This window comes from Octopus bimaculoides, chromosome 18 (genome assembly GCF_046866305.1).
Source record: "Octopus bimaculoides isolate indiv1 chromosome 18, ASM4686630v1, whole genome shotgun sequence".
NCBI lineage: Eukaryota > Metazoa > Mollusca > Cephalopoda > Octopoda > Octopodidae > Octopus > Octopus bimaculoides.
Window position 1 is genome coordinate 40,835,583 of NC_142945.1, and position 19,746 is coordinate 40,855,328.

Below are 19,746 nucleotides of genomic sequence, written 5' to 3' on the forward strand. Positions count from 1 at the left end.
ATGGTGGTAGTCATTACAGAATTAGTGGTGGTAGCCACTGCAGCAGTTATAGCAGTGTTTGATAAAGAGGGTAATGAAATCATTTAGCCTGAAGTTGAATACTGCCCAAGCAGACCTAAGATCTTGGACATTCCAGCCATGACCATTCTGTTGTATACTGAGGACTAAATTACTTTGTTCAGTGTATCTGTCCTTTGCCTTTTTAATCCTTTTACTGCAGAAATCACATATGTCCACTCAAAATCTCATATCCCTTACCTGCGGAAAGCAGTTTTATATACCAATCTACCTTTTGTTCACGAATGTCATGTTTGAAACTATTTTTCATTGAGATATATCAAATTTATTGAGGCAAGGTGATTGGCAGAAAATACCACTTCTATTTTTTGGTTGATATTTAATACCATTACTGGAGTAACCATGAAATTTAATTTCACAGTAAGGTGTGAACTGAGGAAGATTTAGTTGTTATTTATACTATTTTAAGTCACCTCATAGAGGTGTACTTCCTCATTAGCTGACAGAGTACTAGTAGTAGTTGTCGTATTTGTGTGTGATAACTAATTAAAACAAGTAAATACCACCAGAAACAGCTGATTATCATTTGCAAAAAGTCAGCTGAACCGGAGCATTAGAGATCTATGTTAATATTGTCAGATGCCAGTCAAGCATGGCTGATTTGTCCTTTAAATCTGTGTGAGGAAGATGTCTCCTTTGGCTATACTTCACCTTGTGAATCCTTATAAGTACAGCTGCCCCATACTCAGCACAGTTTTAACCCATTTGAGGCTGCAAAGTGCCATTGTATTCATATTCATATTAAAACCTCCTCCATCAAAATTTCTTTATAACATGTTTGATGAAAATTTGAGGTTTCAGTTAATTGTCCCTAGCATAGATGAGACCCCCTGTGTGGTTATTTTATGTATTAGAAATAGAAGCCACATATTCCCCCAAACTACTATCTGCTGTTGTGAAAAAGGAGACATTGCACAATGCTGTTCAGGGTATACTATTTCTGAGAAATAAATAAGATGGTCTTGGCTGAAATGCTTTTGATCTTTGGTCCACTGCTTCAGGACCAATCTGGGATCTAAACAACAACAATAACCAATAAAATTAAACATATTTACTCAGCCGTCCTTCATGCAATGTATATTGTGCAACATAATTTAATGTCTCTTTTTTTTTAGTTTATTTTAACAAATAGAATGTAATTTAAGGAAGATTTGACTGCTATTTCCAGTATGTCTGGCAACTATGTAGAAGTTTCCATATTTGTAAAAGATATTACATAAAGTAGTGTCTAGAAATATAAATTCTCATATTGAATTCCTAGCACAGAAAAGTGTACATTTTAGACAAATGGGTGAAAAGAAAAACTAAAAACTTTTTTTAAATGTATTGAGAAGATGGAAACTTGAAAAGGAAAAACAAAAATTTTTGAAAACCATGATTCTATCTCTCAGACAAAGAGACAGTTCCAAAATTTGAAATTCTTCAGCATTGAACTAAACAAAATTCAAGAACTCTATAGCAAAGTTCTTAACCTTGGCTGTCTTCCAGAGCATTCCTGTTATAAAACAAAAAACAAAAAAAAACAGAAAAGAGAGAAAGGAAAAAGATGTCGACTGTACAAAGAAAAATAGTAAATAAATAAATAAATGATTCCTTTGACCCTCTATTATCTTACCGAAAGATGTGAGAACGATTTGTATACAAAACACATGTTCAGTTTTATCTTGCAATTGTCACTGTATGAGGAAACAGCAAGTGCGCTGTTTAACTGCATTAATGAATTATGAATTCAAATTTTGTCGTACTCATAGCTTGAAGAAAGCTAGACTCTACCAAGCTGATTTGCTATAGGTGAGCCACATAAAATCATAATCTTCAACTGGTTCCTCTGCAAACCAGTGAATCATGGAGCTGACATTTTCTTTCCCATTTTACAACTTTCACCTCTGTTACATGTTCTTCTTCATGGTATCTGCTTACAGCTAGATAGACTGTAGCTTTCCAATGTACTCCTACTCCCCTACTATTAGATTTACCGTTCCATTATATCTGTGCCACTACTAGCTACGTAGACTGTACCTCTGTTATCCCTTCTGCCAGAGAGGTGGACTGTACCTGTATAGTATATACTATTAGCTAGCTAACAAGACTCTACCTCTCCATTGTATCTATTGCTAGATAAACAGACTGTACCTTTCCAAAGTACCTACTGTTAGGCAGCTGGGTGGACTCTATCTTTCCATAGTAGTTACTACTAGCAAAGTGATTTCTATCTTTCCACTGTACATACTGCTAGCCAAATGGATTGTACCATTCTGGTGTACCTGCTGCCAGCTAAGCAGGTGGTCTCTACCTCTCCACTGTACCTTCTGTTAGCTAAATGGACTCTACCAACTTTCATCTAGTTGGATAGCAATCTTAAAACCAAGACAACCTGTCCAGTGTTAGTGAGAAAACTATTTTCCTGACACAAACAGGTCCTTGTGATGGACTAGAAACCATTGATCCTAAAACAATGTAAATTAGTGATCTTTTAAACATCTGCAGTGAGATGGTCCTTCATAAAACATTAAGAAAGACAATATCTCAACTCACCTGATATTCTCCATGTAATTTCTCGTTACAGGTAATGGTACACAACAGTTTATCAGTATACCAGTGTCGCTAGCAACCGGAGGCAACCAACAGATACAGTTGCTGACAACGTCCAATGGACAAATTATTGCTACCAACCTCTCCAGTCTTCAGGGTTTGGCACAACCTCTCAATATGACTGCCGCTGCTGCTGCTGCTGCTGCCGCCGCCAACACAAATGCTGCTGCAGGTCAGTATGTTGCTCTCTCATTCTTTTTCTTTCTTTCCCCACTTCTCTTTCTCCCTCTCCCTTTCTCGCTATATATCTTTCTCCTACTTTCCTGTAGTAGTAGTAGTAGTAGTAGTAGTAATAAGAGGAGGAGGAGGGGAAGGAGAAATAGGGTCGGTGATGATGATAATGACAATGATGGCTGATAGATGTTGTTACTTGTTGCTAAGCCCAGGTCAGCTTTGATAAAGTTGACTTTCAATCAGAGGCATTCCAGTTGTGAACATCCCTTTATTTTGAATGCCTATGACTGCAATGCTGGTTGAGCAGCCGTTTAGAAGCCCTTGAATTGGCTCATATTAGTCATCATTATTATCATCATTATCACCTTTTAATATACATCTTCCATGCTAGCATACATTGGACAGTTTGACAGGGTCCAATAGGTTTGAGAACATCACATGATCTAGTGTCCACTTTGGCATGATTTTTATCACTGGGTGCCCTTCCTGACATGAACCGCTAACAAGAGTTAACTGGGTACTTTTTTGTAGCACCAGCACTAGTGAGGTCACCATGAAGCTTGCAAGACTGAGGTCCTCTTTTGATTGGGTGGGGTTACATTAGATGGGAGGTGACTTTATGTTAAGAGATGGAGATGGGAGGTTAAGGTACACAGGCTTTACATGAAGAGGTATAAAGGTGGATGTGGGATGATTAGCATACGGGAGTGCATCAACAGTGAAAGAAGAAACATGGCAGAATATTTGGTAAATAGCAAACAAGACCTGCTATAGTATGCTGCTAATGCAGGATTCACCAAAAATGGACTTGAAAGTGCTAATGAATTCCAATCATCAATAGCCAACAAGAGAGAAGAACTTCTACTCTACATGGAATTACATTGTTAGTTCCACCATGAAACTAACAACTTAAAAGACCAGGAAGCATCATGGAGGTGACTCAGCATGAGTGACCTAAAAAAGAAGACTTAAAGTCTAACCCTCATTGCCTAGGATCAGACATTGAATACTAACTCAGTGAAAAGGGATATATACCATGCAAGTGCAACAAACCTCTGCAGAATGTGTGGGAAAAGGGTCCATGACTCACACTGTTAGTGCTTGTGAAAGTCTTACACAGAAAAAGTACAAGTGCAGACACAACAAAGTAGCCCAAAACCTTCACTGGCTACTGTGCCAGATGTATGGACACGAGGTAATTGGTGCTTTGTACCAATATACACTAGAAAAGTTAATGGACAAAAAGGGGAAGGCAAAAATCCTCTTCGACTTTGATTTCCAGACAGACAAGGTATTAGAACACCGAAGGTCAGATATAGTAACTTTTAGGAGGGACAAACAAGAGTGCCTGATAATGGACATGGCAGTACCAGGAGATCAACACATCATCATAAAAGAAAGAGAAAAGATTGATAAATATGGAGACCTGAGAATAGAGATCACCAACATGTGGCAGCTACAAGAGTCAAACATAAAGTCATCGGAGCATTGGGTTCAGTACCACCCAACCTGAAGAAACATCTGGAATCTTTAGAAATACCTACAATCTAGGTGTATTGCAAAAATTGGCATTACTTGGAACTGCATACACATTGTGTAAAGTACTGTCTGTTTGAGGTTCTTGTTGTGACTTGACAGACAGTACAAACCCCCCGATAGACACAATATCTCCAATCATGATATTGGGTACTGTGCATCATCTTAAATAATAATCCTTTCAACTTCAGGTACAATGCGGGAAATTTTGTGGGGAGGGAGCTAGTTGATTACATCAACCCCAGTATTTAACTGGTACTTATTTTACCGACCTCAAAAGGATAAAAAGCAAAGTCAATCACGGCAGAATTTGAGCTCAGAATGTAAAGATGGACAAAATGCTGCTAAGGATTTTGCCCGGTTTACTAACAATTCTGTCAACTTACTACCACTACAATTACCACCACCATCATCATCATCATCATCATCATCATCATCATGATTGTGTTTTATATGAGCAGAAGGCCAGAAATTTTGGGAGTAAACTGAGCTGACTGGAACTTTATTTTACTGGCCCTAAAGGGATGAAAGGCAAAGTTGACCTTTGCCAGGGTTGGGCTGTGAATGTAAAGAGCTGATACTAAATTCCAGAAGGCATTTTGTCCAACACCCTAATAATGATTTTGCCAATCCTGTGCTCTCGTTAGACACAAGACTACAAATTTCGATGCAGGGTGCACGGTGAGGGTTATCTTTTTTTTTTTTTAGTGTTCTGTTGGGTTGGGTTTTTTTAAATCTTTTTTTTTTTGTGTGAAGGAAGGATCTCTATTCTTGGCCTTCGTGGACCTTGTGCCACTAGTGAAATCTAGGTGGTTGATGTTTGTTGATGTTCTTTGTGAATAATTGCAATTAATGGCTGCAGCAGAGACTTGGATAAGGATGGAATTCCTTATGTATGGATGATGAGAAGAGGAGAAATGAGTAATTTGAGTGGTTCTAGATGGTGGTGGCGGCAGTGGTGGCAGCGGCATGTGATGAGCCAGCTTCAAGGAATAAAGGTCACAATAGTAGTAGGAGGAGGAGGAGGGGGGAGGGGGAAGAGAGGAGGAGGGGTAAAGAGAGGAGGAGGGGGGGAAAGACAAAGTGAGGAGACATTACTTTTGTAGGCAAGATATTGGAGTGTGTTGATTATTAACTACATGTTGATCAGTCAAAAGGCTGTTTTAATAATCTCTCTAATTTTGACACATAGTAAGCAGTTTGAGGGGAGGTAGTTAGTCAATAACATCCACCTCAGTATTTGGCTGGTATTTTATTTTATCAACCCTAAAAGGATAGGAGACAAATTCTAATTTAGAACTTTGCGTCTTTCATGTTATTTTATTTTCCAAACTTCAGCTTAATAATAACAAAGTTATTTTACTGACTTCTTCAATGTTTTCAAAATTAATCAAGACAAAAAGTAGTGTATTTCAATGCAAATATAATAACAAAAGGGTCACAGTTCATTACAGTATTCATCCTGTTCTTCATGTCATTGTTTGCTGACCATGTTTTGCTTCCAGTTACATTTGATGAAATATAATTAGTCTTCCACTTTCTCTCAAATAACAGGCCCCATCAATTCACACACATCAAACGGTACCACTAGCAATCAGCAAACAACCAACCAGTTGTTAGCCAATCAAGTTTCTTCATTACCTCAACTGCTCACCAATGCTCAAGGTCAAATTTTGGCAGTCGGCCCACAGGTAAGCATATACTTTAAGCTCTTCCAGAAACCAGCTTGAAATATACCATAATACAGAATATTATATATTATATGTATCATGATAGATAGTATCATATATTATGTTATATTATATTACAATGTATATTATATAATCCAATATGATGTTGATAAACTACTGATGACTTTGTCTTTGTGTAGTTATTCAAAGTCAAATACTCTTAATAGAGATTTATAAGAACCATACTCTTGAGTGATTTGCCAAAAGCAAACTTCTTAACAATTTTGTAGTCTTCTTGCTATGACAATGAAACAGAACAGAATGGTCAGATTAGTGATTTTTTTGGTGTGTGTATCAATGGACATATCTTTTAAATACATTGTTGGCTAAATATAAAAATGCATATGTCTAAAAATATGTGTATAAGGTGCAAGTGTGGCTGTGTGGTTAAGACGTTTGCTTTCCAGTCATGTGGTCTTCAGTTCAGCCCCATCACTTGGCACCATGGGCAAGTGTCTTCTATTATAGCACCAACCAAAGCCTTGTGAGTGGATTTGGTAAACAGAAGTTTTAAGCACTGAGCAAATACCTCTCTAAAACGTATTGCCCAGTGCCTAAAACATCGAGCAAAGAATATATAAGTAGTGATCGTGATACCGACCACAAAGAAATGATCAAGCTCAGTAACAATCTATTAAGCCACAACTACCCCCAAAAACATACTATCTACTCCAATTAAAACCACCAATAGAAGAGAATATGACCAAAAACTGTGTGTATTCCATCCCATGCAGCTGTGGTAGGTTATACAAAGGCAAAACATGCCGCCCCCTTATAGATATTAGATTTATAAGCCCTAAAATTCACTCCATAGTTGCCCACGGGCATATGGCGTAGTGGTTAAGATTGCGGGTTACTAACCCTAAGATTCTGAGTTCGATTCCAGGCAATGACCTGAATAATAATAATAATAATAATAATAATAACATTGAAAAATACCTTAGGAATGAGAACCCAGGTTCAAAATTTCCCCAAGACACCTGATGAAGGCTGGAGGGTATATCAGCTGAAACATTGTGTTAACAACAAACAAGATGAGGAAAAATATCCATCAATGTAAATAATGTACATAATTCCTCATCTCTTAAATATAGAACTGTTGAAGATGTTGTATTTATATATATATATATATATATAAATACAACATCTTCAACAGTTCTATATTTAAGAGATGAAGAATATATATATATATACAGACACCACTTAGCTATATGCATACACACATGCATGTGTGTGCACGCAGGGAGACACACATGCACATGGCCTTCATAATCCTCTTCATTCAATACCCAAGTTTTGCTTGCCAACATTGCCTCCATACACAAGCTTTGTACAGTCTACTCTTCACTTGAAAAGAGAACACCTTTGTTACCATCAGAGGTTATAATACCCTAAATTTCTTCCACCCTGTTTGTATTTTGGCTATTGTGCTTTACTTCTACGGGGGCTTCCAAGCACTCAAGTAATTTCTTTCACTGAGGCTTCTTACTGCCAACTACTTTTGTGCATCTGTCACATTGAACGTCTATCGTCTCTGGTGGCCTACAAATGCTCCTTCTGCACCTTTTATGCACTCATAGCTTACACTGGGTAAACCAGATGGAATTCCTAGGGACTTGAATATTTAGTACAATATTCTTACATTACTGCTATACCAGTTGTGTTGTCTCTATACTCCTTGTACTTCCACTATATTCCTCTGCTTATTTCTCAAATTCTTTCTGTATTTCAGCAAGTGTTAACACCTGTCTCTGTCCCACATGTGAATTCGACAACCTCCAACTTGTCTGGCCAACAACCTGTGAACAATGCCACCACCAATGGAGGCTGCAACCATCTCAACCAACAGAACCAGGCACACAGTACTGCTGCTGTTGCTGCTGCTGCCACTGCTAGCAGCAGCAGCAGCAACTGCAGCAGCAATGGTGTGGGCAACAGCTCAACAAATGGCAGCAATAACAGCATCATCATAAGCAGCAGCAGCAGCAGTAGTAGCAGTAGCAATGGTGGCAGCAGTGGCGGCGGTGGAGGTCACAGTAACAACAGCAGCAGCGTTGGTGGTGGCGGCGGCGGTGGTGGCGGTGGTAGCAGTGGTGGTGGTGGCGGCGGTAGTGGCAGTGGTGGTGGTGGTGGCAGCAACAACAGCAACAGCAACAGCAGCAGTAACAACAACAACAACAGCAACAACAATAACAATAATAGTAGTAGTATCACAAGCAATGGCATCAGTAGCAGCTTGGTGCACAGTGTTGCAGCAAGCAGCATCAGCAGCAGCAGCACTCTACGAGGAAACAGCAGCAGCAGCAGCAGTGGTAGCAGCAACAACAACAACAGCAGCAGCAACAACAGCAGTAGCACTGGGCCCTTACTGGGATCAACAGGGACGACCACAACGGGAGTCAGTGCTAGTAACACCAACAACACCACCAGCAGCAGCAACAACAACAACAGCAGCAGTAACAACAACAGCAGCATCATCACCAACAGCAGCAGCAGCAGTAACAACAGCAACAACAACAACAGTACACATCAAGCAATCAACTCCAGCAGCATTCATTCTAACCTCGTTACTGCTGGTGCTGGGAGCTTGGTCGGTCACCCCCAGCATCATGCCATTGCCAAGACGACGGTTTCCCAGCAGCAGCAACAGCAGCAAACAGCCACTCGCATCACAGTGGCAGCGCAGTCCCTCACTACCCACACAACTACCTCAGATGGGCTGCCTCCAAATGTCAGTCAACTTTTACCCAGTACGTGAAAATGTTTTGGTTTTTTTTACCTCATAATACTTATCGCACATCATCCCACTATCACCACCACCACCATCACCATTACCATCATCGCTACAAAACCTCATCTTCATCATCACTACCATCACCACCAATATCATTACCACCATCATCATTACCATCATCATCATCTTTACCTCTACCATCAGCATTTTCATTTGGAACTTTCTCACATTAGCTTTTTTTATGATATAATTGTGAACACTGATAAAAGAATCTTTCTAAAACTCAAAAAGATTTCACTTGATCCTTGGAAGCATGGAAAACTGGATGTTAAACTGATTGATGATGGTAATGATGATGATGATGATGATGAGGATGAGGATGATGATGGTGATGATGATATATTGAAAACATAACTAAGTTCAAGTATTAACTTTTACTTTCATAAAGATTTACTTACTCTTTTTGTACGAGTCTTTTGCAGTTCTTTTGGAACTATAAATTTACCAAATCCGTTATTGTTTCTAGACTTTCACAGGCTCATCTTCAGGATTTGAAGTTTGATGTAACGTAGGTATTTGCAACTACCTCATTTTTATGGTAAGCTAGTGTAGCAATAAAGTGTACATGAATTACATTTTCCTGTCATAAAAAGAGGTAATTTCATATGCCAAAAACCATTTCACACTTCAATTCCTGAAGATGAGGCTGTGAAAGTCTAGAAATGTTGATGATAGATTGGAAATGTTATTGTTCAAATGAGCTGTGAGGAAGTATTTCAAAAATGGGAGGTAAAAACCATGATAAAATAGTTAGAATTATAACTTGGTTGTATTTTCTATATAACATGTCTAAAACATGCTCATACACATACATACATACATACATGCATGTGTGTACATGTGCACGCACCCACACACGTCACCAACACCACTACCCTCATCATCATCATTGTCATCATCATTATCATAATTGTTACCATCACCATCAGAAAGAGTTACATCACAACACTACATCATCACAAACATTGTCATCATCATCATCATCATCATTGACATCCTCCTCATCATCACTTATCAGCATCACCATCATCAGCATCACCATCATCAGCATCACCATCATCAGCATCACCATCATCAGCATCACCATCATCAGCATCACCACCACACTCATCATCATCATCAACACTCTCATTGCCTTTATCATCATTGTCATCATCATCACCATCTTCATCATCTTCATCATTACCATCACTACCACTACTACTACTACTACTACTATTATCACTATATATAAATATCTATATAATTTATCCTTCCAGATACTGTAAGCAATTCTACTGAAAGCACAACTGTAGATGGCATCAACTTAGATGAGATCAAAGAGTTTGCTAAACAGTTCAAAATCCGGCGCTTATCGTTAGGGCTAACGCAGACCCAAGTCGGACAAGCTTTAAGTGCAACAGAAGGACCAGCCTATAGCCAATCAGCCATTTGCAGGTGAGTAAAAATGTCAAATTGGTTCAAGGGGTAAGGGTGCCCCACTTTTAGCATCATGTAAAACTACAGTCCATACAATAGGCTTCTAGACTGTTTGTAGCTATCCAATTTCACTGATAATTGAGATAATTCAAGGCTACAGTGCAAAACACTTGCCTAAGGTTTCAATCTACAGGAATGAATCTGAGACCTTTATGGTTGTGGAGCACATTTCTTAACCATTTGACTATGGCTGCTTACACATCATCATCATCATCATTTAAAATCTGTTTCCATGCCAGCATGGGTGGGACAGTTTGATAGGAGCTGGCAAGTTGAGCTTTACTGTCTGCTTTGGCATGGTTTCTACAGTTGGATGCCCTTCCTAATGCCAGCTATGTTACAGAGTGAGCTGGATGCTTTTTATGTGGCACCAGCAGCAGTGAAGTCACCTAATGATTCACAAGAAAGGAACCCCTCTGCCCAAGGACACAATAAATAAATATATATATATATATATGTATGCACAAACACACACACACATATACAGGAGTTGAACAAAATAATGGAAACACCTTAAAATGTCAAGCAAATTTATTTTAATATGGGGTAGGACCACCTTTGGCAGTAATTACACATTGACTTCTACAAGGTATGGATTCATACAAAGTTTGAATTGTTTTCAAAGCAATTTTTGTCCATTCTTCAGCTAAAACAGTCTCCAGTTCTTGTAGTGATAGCCCCCTAGATCCTCCTCCATGTTTAACAGTTGGAAGAAGGCAGTCTGGGTCAAATGCTTCTTTTGGCTGGTGGTTGGAAAAAAGGTAACGGATGACTCATCTGAGAAAATAACATTCTTCCACTGCTCTAGGGACCAGTTCTGTAGGTTTTTACTTCACTTTAAATGCTTTGCAACGTTTGTTTTTGAAAGTAGTGGTTTTCTTATTGCACCCCTCTCATGAAATCTGGCTTTGTGCAGCTCCTGGTGAACAGTTTTTGTGGAAACTGAGTTCTCAAGGTGGTCATTAAGCTCTGCAGCAATATTGGGAGCTGTACTTTTGTGATCCTTTCTAAAAATTTGCGTAAGAGTCCGACGGTCCTTATCTGAAAGTTTTGGTTTTTTCTCAGACTTTTGTTTTGACAAGGAGGTTTCTTCCTCTTTCTCAAAGGCTGTACTTCTTGATACACCATACATTTCGGCTGTTTTCATTATGCTGGTGCCTGCCATCCGAGCACCAACAATTTGACCGCTTTAAAAGTCTGATAGATCTGTCATTTTAATGAATTTTAATTACCTCTTTCTCTCTGAAAAGAAACAGCAATTTTAGCAAAACATATTAAGCAACACTAATAATAAATCAAAAAACACAAAAATAAACAAGCCTTTGACAGTTTTATAGATATTTCAAAATTATGATGCTATGATGTTAGGTGTTTCCATTATTTTGTCCAACCCCTGTACATGTATGTATGACAGGCTTGCACATTTTCCATTTACTAAACTGGTTTTGATTACTTTGTCTTCTCATTGCCATAGACACATGCTCAGGGTGTTATGCTGTGGTATCAAACCTAGAACTTTGTGATTGCAAAGCAAACTTCTTAACCACATGGCCAGACCTGCATTCATGAATATGCTTTGTATGTGTGTGTGTGTGTGCGCGTGTGTGTGTGTGTGTGTGTGTGTGCGTACGTGCGTGTGTGTGTGGGAGTGTGTGTATTTGCATTTGGATAAGTACTCTTTATTCTGCTATTCCACCCATGCAAGTTGCAGCATGATGGGTATAAAGCATTTGGTGATAATGATGGTGATAATGAGCATTGTTATCATCATCTTGGTAATATTTATGCTTCTTGGTGTGTGTGTGTGTGTATGTCTCCCCCTCTCTCTCTATATATATATATTTATTAATTCATATATATATATATATCCATATATATATATCCATGTGATAGTGATTTAATGAGCTAGCACTTTATATTTATGCATGTGTGACAGTTGACAATGAGCTTGAGTTGTATATGTTTGTGGTGTGTATGCAAGTGTAATATTTGTTATACATATTTGTGTAATGTGTGTGTTTGCATGTATGTGTGTGTGTGTGTGTGTGTGTGTATGCAAGTTAATTGTGTTACAGTAATGAATATGCAGACAGTGCTTATGTCTCTTTTTCTCTTTTTTTCTTCTCTTTTTTTCATATCACTTACCATTAACACCACCACCACCTCTATCATTTCCACCACTATCACCATCAACACTATCACTATTCACACCAACATCACATATACCACCAATACCCCAACCTCCACCACCATATTAAAACTACCAACACCAATTTCACCAACACCATCATCACCACCATCACTACTAACATTACCATCAATGTCACAACCACTACCACAACCATCACCACAACCATCAACACCACCTCCACAACCATCACCCCCACCACCACAACCATCATCACCACTACCACTACCACCAATATCATGACTGACACAAGGTTTGAAAAACTGGATATCACTCCAAAAAGTGCTCAGAAAATTAAACCGGTTCTCGAACGATGGATGGCAGAGGCTGAGGAACGTTACAAAAATGGGGTGCAAAATCTGACTGAATTCATTGGCAGTGAGCCTTCTAAGAAGCGAAAACGACGCACATCTTTCACACCACAAGCATTAGAAATACTAAATCAACACTTTGAGAAAAATACACATCCATCAGGTAAGGACTTCTTCACTTTATTTTCTCTTTGTCATTTTTTTACGCAATAGAAGTTCCATGAGGTATCTCCAGGTTTAATTTGTTCCCTTACAGTTTGCTTTTAAACCCTCTTTTTCTTCAATAGTAGTAGCAGCAGCAGCATTAGTTGTTGTTTTTTAAGGCAGCATGCTGGCAGAAACATCAGCATATTGGTCAAAATGCTTATCAACATTTTGTATGTTTCTGTCTTGGGTTCAAATTCTGCCATAGTTGACATTGCCTTTCATCCTTTTGGTGGGAGTTGATGAAATATGCACCAGTTGAGCACTGGATCTGATGTAATCTATTTACTCCATTCTTCAAACTTGCTGGGCCTTACGCCAAAATTTGAAACCATAATTATTATTATTATTATTATTATTGAGTGAGAGAGCCGTGCATGCCATCAAAGTGACACTGGGGTAAAATATACGAAGCCCAGTATACCCATCATGACTACCCATCTGATAAGGGTACACCAGGTACATGCATCACAACCATGTGTGTACAACATGGTGATCTCATATCAAGATAAACAGCACATGACCTCGCAGGTTGGGCCCAGTAAGGATTTTCTTCAGGTCGAGTAGGCCATCCTGCTCAAAAGGTCCCTGAATAAGGTTTGTTTAAGGATGTTGAGCAAAACACCCATGTTTAGAAAGCTGAATTATTCAAACCCCAAAGAATTCCTCTCAACACATGGCTATGATGCTCCCCCATTATTATTATTATTATTATTATTATTATTATTATTATTATTATTATTATTATTATTATTATTATTATTATTATTATTATTATTATTATTATTATTATTATTATTATTATTGCTGCTGCTGCTGCTGCTGCTGCTGCAAGCTGGCAGATTTCTTAGAGCTTTTTAAAAGAATGTTTTGCAGTATTTGTTCTAGCTGTTTACATTCTAAATTCATATCTCATTGAAGACAACTTTGCCTTTCATCCTAGCAGCCAGGTTAATAAAATAAAGTGCCAGTCAAGAACTTGTGTTGACGGTATTGACTAACCACCGTCTTCCCTAAATTTGCTGGTCTTGTCCTGAACCATTAACATGCAGGACAAAATACAGTTGACTCTTGTAGTGTAACAACATCATTTTGCTCGTCTCACTCTGCTAGTTTAAGACCATAGTTTTGGAGCCTTCTTTCAGAGTTATTTGTTATTTGGTTGGAGTAATTCTGCAGGCATATCTGGAGAATGGTTGAATATTTAATCTACATAAGAGGCTGTGGAGGAAGGTTGTGAAGGTTCAGGCTAGAAGGTGTAACTGAAATTGAAAATTAAATTCTGGATCTGTTTTCATTGAATGGTGACCTGCTCACATACCTTGCACTTGAGAGAGAGTTTCAAAGCCAAATTTTTGTGTTTTTCTTATGAAGGTGTAAGATATTTTGTGTAGTAGTAGGTAGCAGGGTATGAAGCCAAAAGTTTTATTGATATTGATGATAGTTAGAGGTATGTGAAACTATTGAAGCCACTATGTATTTTGCAAGGATTATGAGCTATGGAGGTTGAGTGTATGGATACTGTTTTGGTTGGAATGATTTTTTTCCATGTTTCTAGATTCAGGAGATTTAGTACTATTAATATTGGTTTCAAAGCATTTTGCCCAGCATACTAATGATTCTGCCAACTCACCACCTCAGTACTGTTAACATTGGGTTCTAATTTTGACACAAGGCCAGCAATTTCAGAGAAGAGCTAAGTCGATTACATCAACCCCAGTGCTCAACTGATATTTATTTTACCAACCCAAAAAGTATGTAGGGCAAAGTTGACCCCAGCAAATTCAAACTCAGTATTAGAAAACACAATGATTCATTTAGGTGTGTGCTTCTAATTTTGACAAATCCTGAAGTTTTGAAGTTTTAGGATCTCCCTCTAGTTTCTGCTATCTGATTGAAGGAAGAGACTAAGGTTGTTGTTAAAATGGAAATTATGAATCTTGTTTTGTGGTTCTATCTTCTATGGTTATGTTTTTGATGGCTAAGCTTAGAAAAAGTATCTTTTTTTAAAGTAAGTTTTTGTTTACTCTCTTTACTCTTTTACTTGTTTCAGTCATTTGACTGCGGCCATGCTGGAGCACCGCCTTTAGTCGAGAAAATCGACCCCAGGACTTATTCTTTCGATGCCTAGTACTTATTCTATCGGTCTCTTTTTGCCGAACCGCTAAGTTACGGGGGACGTAAACACACCAGCATCGGTTGTCAAGCGATGGTGGGGGAACAAACACAGATACACAAACATGCATACATATATATATATATATACATATATACGACGGGCTTCTTTCAGTTTCCATCTACCAAATCCACTCACAAGGCTTTGGTTGGCCCAAGGCTATAGTAGAAGGCACTTGCCGAAGGTGCCATGCAGTGGGACTGAACCAGGAACCATGCGGTTGGTAGGCAAGCTACTTACCACACAGCCACTCCTGCGCCTATGTTATTTCATTTTTTTTTTTTTCTGTTTGTTTTGGGATGTTTGTGGCAGGGACTGTGACAATTAGGGTTTACTACTAATTACTTTGTTGGCTGTTTTACTGCTTGTTTTCTGGTTAACATTAGATGCAAACGTTTGCTCATTTTGCGCATTTCTTTGGTGTATATTCTTTGTTTAACTTCTTCATGCTGGGTTTCATTTCTGATTTGGTGTGTGAGCTGTTTAAGGTTGTCGTTAGTTGGGGAAGGTGTTGTTATATCTGGAAGTAATTAATCTGTTGAAAATAACCGAGATTGCGGTAGGGGTGGACTTAACAAAGCACGTGGTAGTAAAATGTAAAATAGCTTCTTGTTGTCGCTGGGGCTGGAAAAAAAAAAGGTCAAGGAAAACTTAGAATAAAATAGTTAGAGGGTGATTTAAAAATAGTGTCTTTGATTGTTGCCAGGACAGAGTTCAACCCTCAAAGATGATTCAAAGTCTGTGTTGTTCTGGTTAGTTAGATTTAAGAGATTTAGGTTTTATGGAAAACATAACCAAATGACAGTAGGCAATACATTATTGAATTGGGTGGCCTGATGATGTTTACAAACCTGTCCAAACCTACACGAAACACTGAAGTAAACACATTAATCATGGGCTTGATAATAATAACGGAGGTGATGGATGGTAGTGATAGGGTGGGGGTGAGGTGAAAATGATAATGATGATAATAATAATGCTGAAGGTGGGAGTGGTTGTGGTGATGGTGGTGGTATGGCTTGGGGGTGGGGAGGGTGAAGATGATAAATATGACAATGATGAGGAGGAGGAGGAAGAGGAGAGTAAAAAGAAGGAGGATGACAATTATGATGATGACAGTGGTGATTCATTTTTACACATAAGGTTCATTAAAGAATAAAGATGAAAGAAACACTACATTTTCTGATATGCCATAAAACGATTCCGAGATGGCTTTTTTTCCTTTTCTTTTTTTATTTTTTCTCTCTGTTGTGAAAATAAAGAAATGTCTGTCTAGTTGTAGAGTTGATCTCTCTCTCTCTCTCTCTCTCTCTCTCTCTCTCTCTATCTATCTATCTATCTATCTATATATATCTCTCTCTCTCCTCCACATCACTAACTCCATCCACCATCACTAACAAAAATCTAACATTAAATATTTTCTACAATATTCTTGAAAGACATTCTCTATAGCTCTTGAAATCTATTTTCATACCACAAGCACTTTTCTTTTCTTTATTTGAATTTATTTCTAATTTTCTTCCTTTTTCTTTTTTTTCTTTTTTTAGTTAGTTGTTGAAACATTAATAAACAATTTAAGTACCCTTTTCTGCTTTTGTTGCTGCTACTGCTGCTGCTGCTGCTGGTGTTATTGTTGTTGTTGTAGTTGTTGTTATTGTTAGTGGTGTTGTAATTGTTATTGTTGTTGTTGTTGATTTCCTGTCATAAAACCTCTGCCAAACAAGATGAGGCAGAAAGCCGAGGTGATAAACGACTGCTGATAAACATTTTCTGCAGCATCAAAGGGCAGTAAAATTGTACAGTTGTACCAGGACAACAGTGTGTGTATGTGTGTGTGTGTGTCTGTGTGTGTCTGTGTCTGTGTATCCATATATTTATGAATGCATGCGTGCATGCATACATATACTTATAGCTTTAAACATGTATAAATATATACAGGTGTATTTGTGTGTATGTTTCTACATACATATATATGTTGCATGTGTGTGTGTATGTATATAAGTATTTATATATATGTGTGTGTGTAAATAAGTATATGTATATATATTTATACATGTATATATGTATACACTCACAAACACACACACACACACACACACATACACACACACACACACACACATATATATATATATATATATATATATATATATATATATATATATATATATATTTACATATAAACATAGAGGTTTTGGAGAAAAAGCACTCAATACGTGTAATAGAGTTTATTCATCAGAAACTGAAGATTTAGCTGTCATCACTCTGAGCATGGTGTGTGTATATATCAATATACAATATATATATATATATATAAATATATATATAAAAAGATATCTGTGGTATCAAAACGTTTCCAGACTAGTTCTGTTTCATAAAAAATAACTTATTTACCTAAGTTTTAACATCATCTTCTTCGAAGTAGTCACCTTGCACAGCAATATACCAATCCCAGCATTCCTGTCACTTTTGGAATCCAGCCTGGAAGTCATTTTCTATAAGTGAGTTGAAGACCTCTTGCAATTCCCTCTGGATCTCATCAGTGGTGTTAAAATGGCGATCTTTGAGCTGCATTTTCATCTTGGAAACAGATGGAAGTCTGCAGGTGCTAAATCTGGTGAATAGAGTGGGTGCAGCAGTGATACCATGTTGTTTTTGGCAAGAAACTCATGAGTGGCAAGAGCTCAGTGACAAGGCACATTGTCATCATGAAGAATTCAATTCTTCGCACTCCACAGATCTGGTCACTTTTGCCAAATGTCTTCTTTCAAATGCTTTAAAACATCCCTGTAGAATTTTTGATTGACAGTCGGGCCGTGGGAGATGAATTCTCGATGTACAATACCGTGGATGTTGTAAAAAAACAATGATCATGCTTTTGATTGAGCTGCAGTTCTGTCATGCCTTGTTAGGTCATAGAGATGAAGGGTTCTTCCATTGTGACAACTCCTGCTTCATTTCAGGGTCGCACCCATAGACCCAACTCTAGTCACTGGCAATGATCCTCAACATGAAGGATGGGTCATCAGCAGCACACTAACAGAGATCTTGACAGACTCTTTGCCACAACGTTCTTTCTGCTCAGTGGTCAGCAGGCAGCAATGTTGTTGATTGCCCTCCGATGATCCTCATGCACAAACTGATGAATTTTCTCCATGTTTCCAGAGGTGATGCTCATGGCAGGTCTTTCAGATAGCTCATCGTCTTCCAGGGATGTTTTGCCACATTTGAAGCACCCATGCCACTTGATGCATTGCATATGACCCATTGACTTGTCACCATAAGCTTGCCAAAGCATGTTCCATGTCTCTGTCGCAGACTTTCTAAGTTTAACGCAAAATTTCATGTTGGCTCTTTATTCCTGTCCATGACAAAATCACAGACTACAACATACACGTAATCACAAAAACACAAATCTCTCAACTTGCAAAGTAAACACAGTGGTGTCACTCAGCACATCCCTCATGAAGGTCACTGCTAGTTCTCACTGCACATGCAACTGTGCACTACCATCTATTGGTACACTCCAGAACTAGTCCAGGAACTTTTTGATACCACCTTGTATGCTCGCACATGCATGCATACACACCAGCATCGGTTGTCAAGCGATGTTGGGGGGGACAAACACACACACACAAACATATACACACACATACACATATACATATATATATACATATATACGATGGGCTTCTTTCAGTTTCCGTCTACCAAATCCACTCACAAGGCTTTGGTCGGCCCGAGGCTATAGTAGAAGACACTTTCCCAAGGTGCCACGCAGTGGGAATGAACCCGGAACCATGTGGTTGGTAAGCAAGCTACTTACCACACAGCCACTTCTGCACCTATGGTTACTAAAAATATAAACTTGTAAGGCAATGACTGAAACAGGTAAAATTAAGTAAATGAATTGTAATTTCTTTTCCCTTCTACTTCGCAGGTGCTGAGATGACAGAGCTTTCTGAAAACTTGAACTATGACCGCGAAGTAATTCGTGTGTGGTTCTGCAACAAGAGACAAGCGTTGAAGAATACCATCAAGAAACTGAAACAAGAAAATGCTTGATGGAGAATAGAGTGTGGTGAGACTAGCGAGGAACAATTTTAATTTTTTTTTTTTTTTTTTTTTTAATTTTTACAAACCGAACGCTTGTTTTGAAACCAGAACAGCAAAAATTAAACACCAACCAACCAATCAACCAACCAACCAACCAACAAAAATAATAACAGTAATGATGAATAAATAAATAAATAAATAAATAAATAAAAACCTACCTGACCGCCATCACTACCACCACCACCACCACCACCACCATTACTGTTGCCACTGCTACAATCAACATCATCACTGTTACAATTGCAGTCAATGCCACAAGTAAATATTATCACCTTGCCTTTGATCATAGGCCTGTGTGGTGTCTGTGTGTATTCAATCTGGAATAGCCTAGGGCTAAAGAACAAACAACAGCAACAGCAAGAACAATA

The 19,746-nt window shown here is 38.3% G+C and overlaps 1 protein-coding gene across 1 annotated transcript in view; it reads left to right on the forward strand.

Moving 5' to 3' along the window:
* The window catches only part of LOC106876972 (uncharacterized), a 142,090-nt gene extending 122,608 nt beyond the window's left edge, over window positions 1-19,482 (forward strand). The window contains exons 5-10 of the mRNA XM_052974201.2: window positions 2,645-2,842; window positions 5,935-6,071; window positions 7,843-8,860; window positions 10,164-10,341; window positions 12,825-13,045; window positions 19,203-19,482. Of these exons, the coding sequence (XP_052830161.1) occupies window positions 2,645-2,842; window positions 5,935-6,071; window positions 7,843-8,860; window positions 10,164-10,341; window positions 12,825-13,045; window positions 19,203-19,327 (1,877 nt within the window). The 3' untranslated portion in view covers window positions 19,328-19,482. The remainder of the gene's footprint in view (window positions 1-2,644; window positions 2,843-5,934; window positions 6,072-7,842; window positions 8,861-10,163; window positions 10,342-12,824; window positions 13,046-19,202) is intronic.
* The last annotated feature ends 264 nt before the right edge of the window (window positions 19,483-19,746 follow it).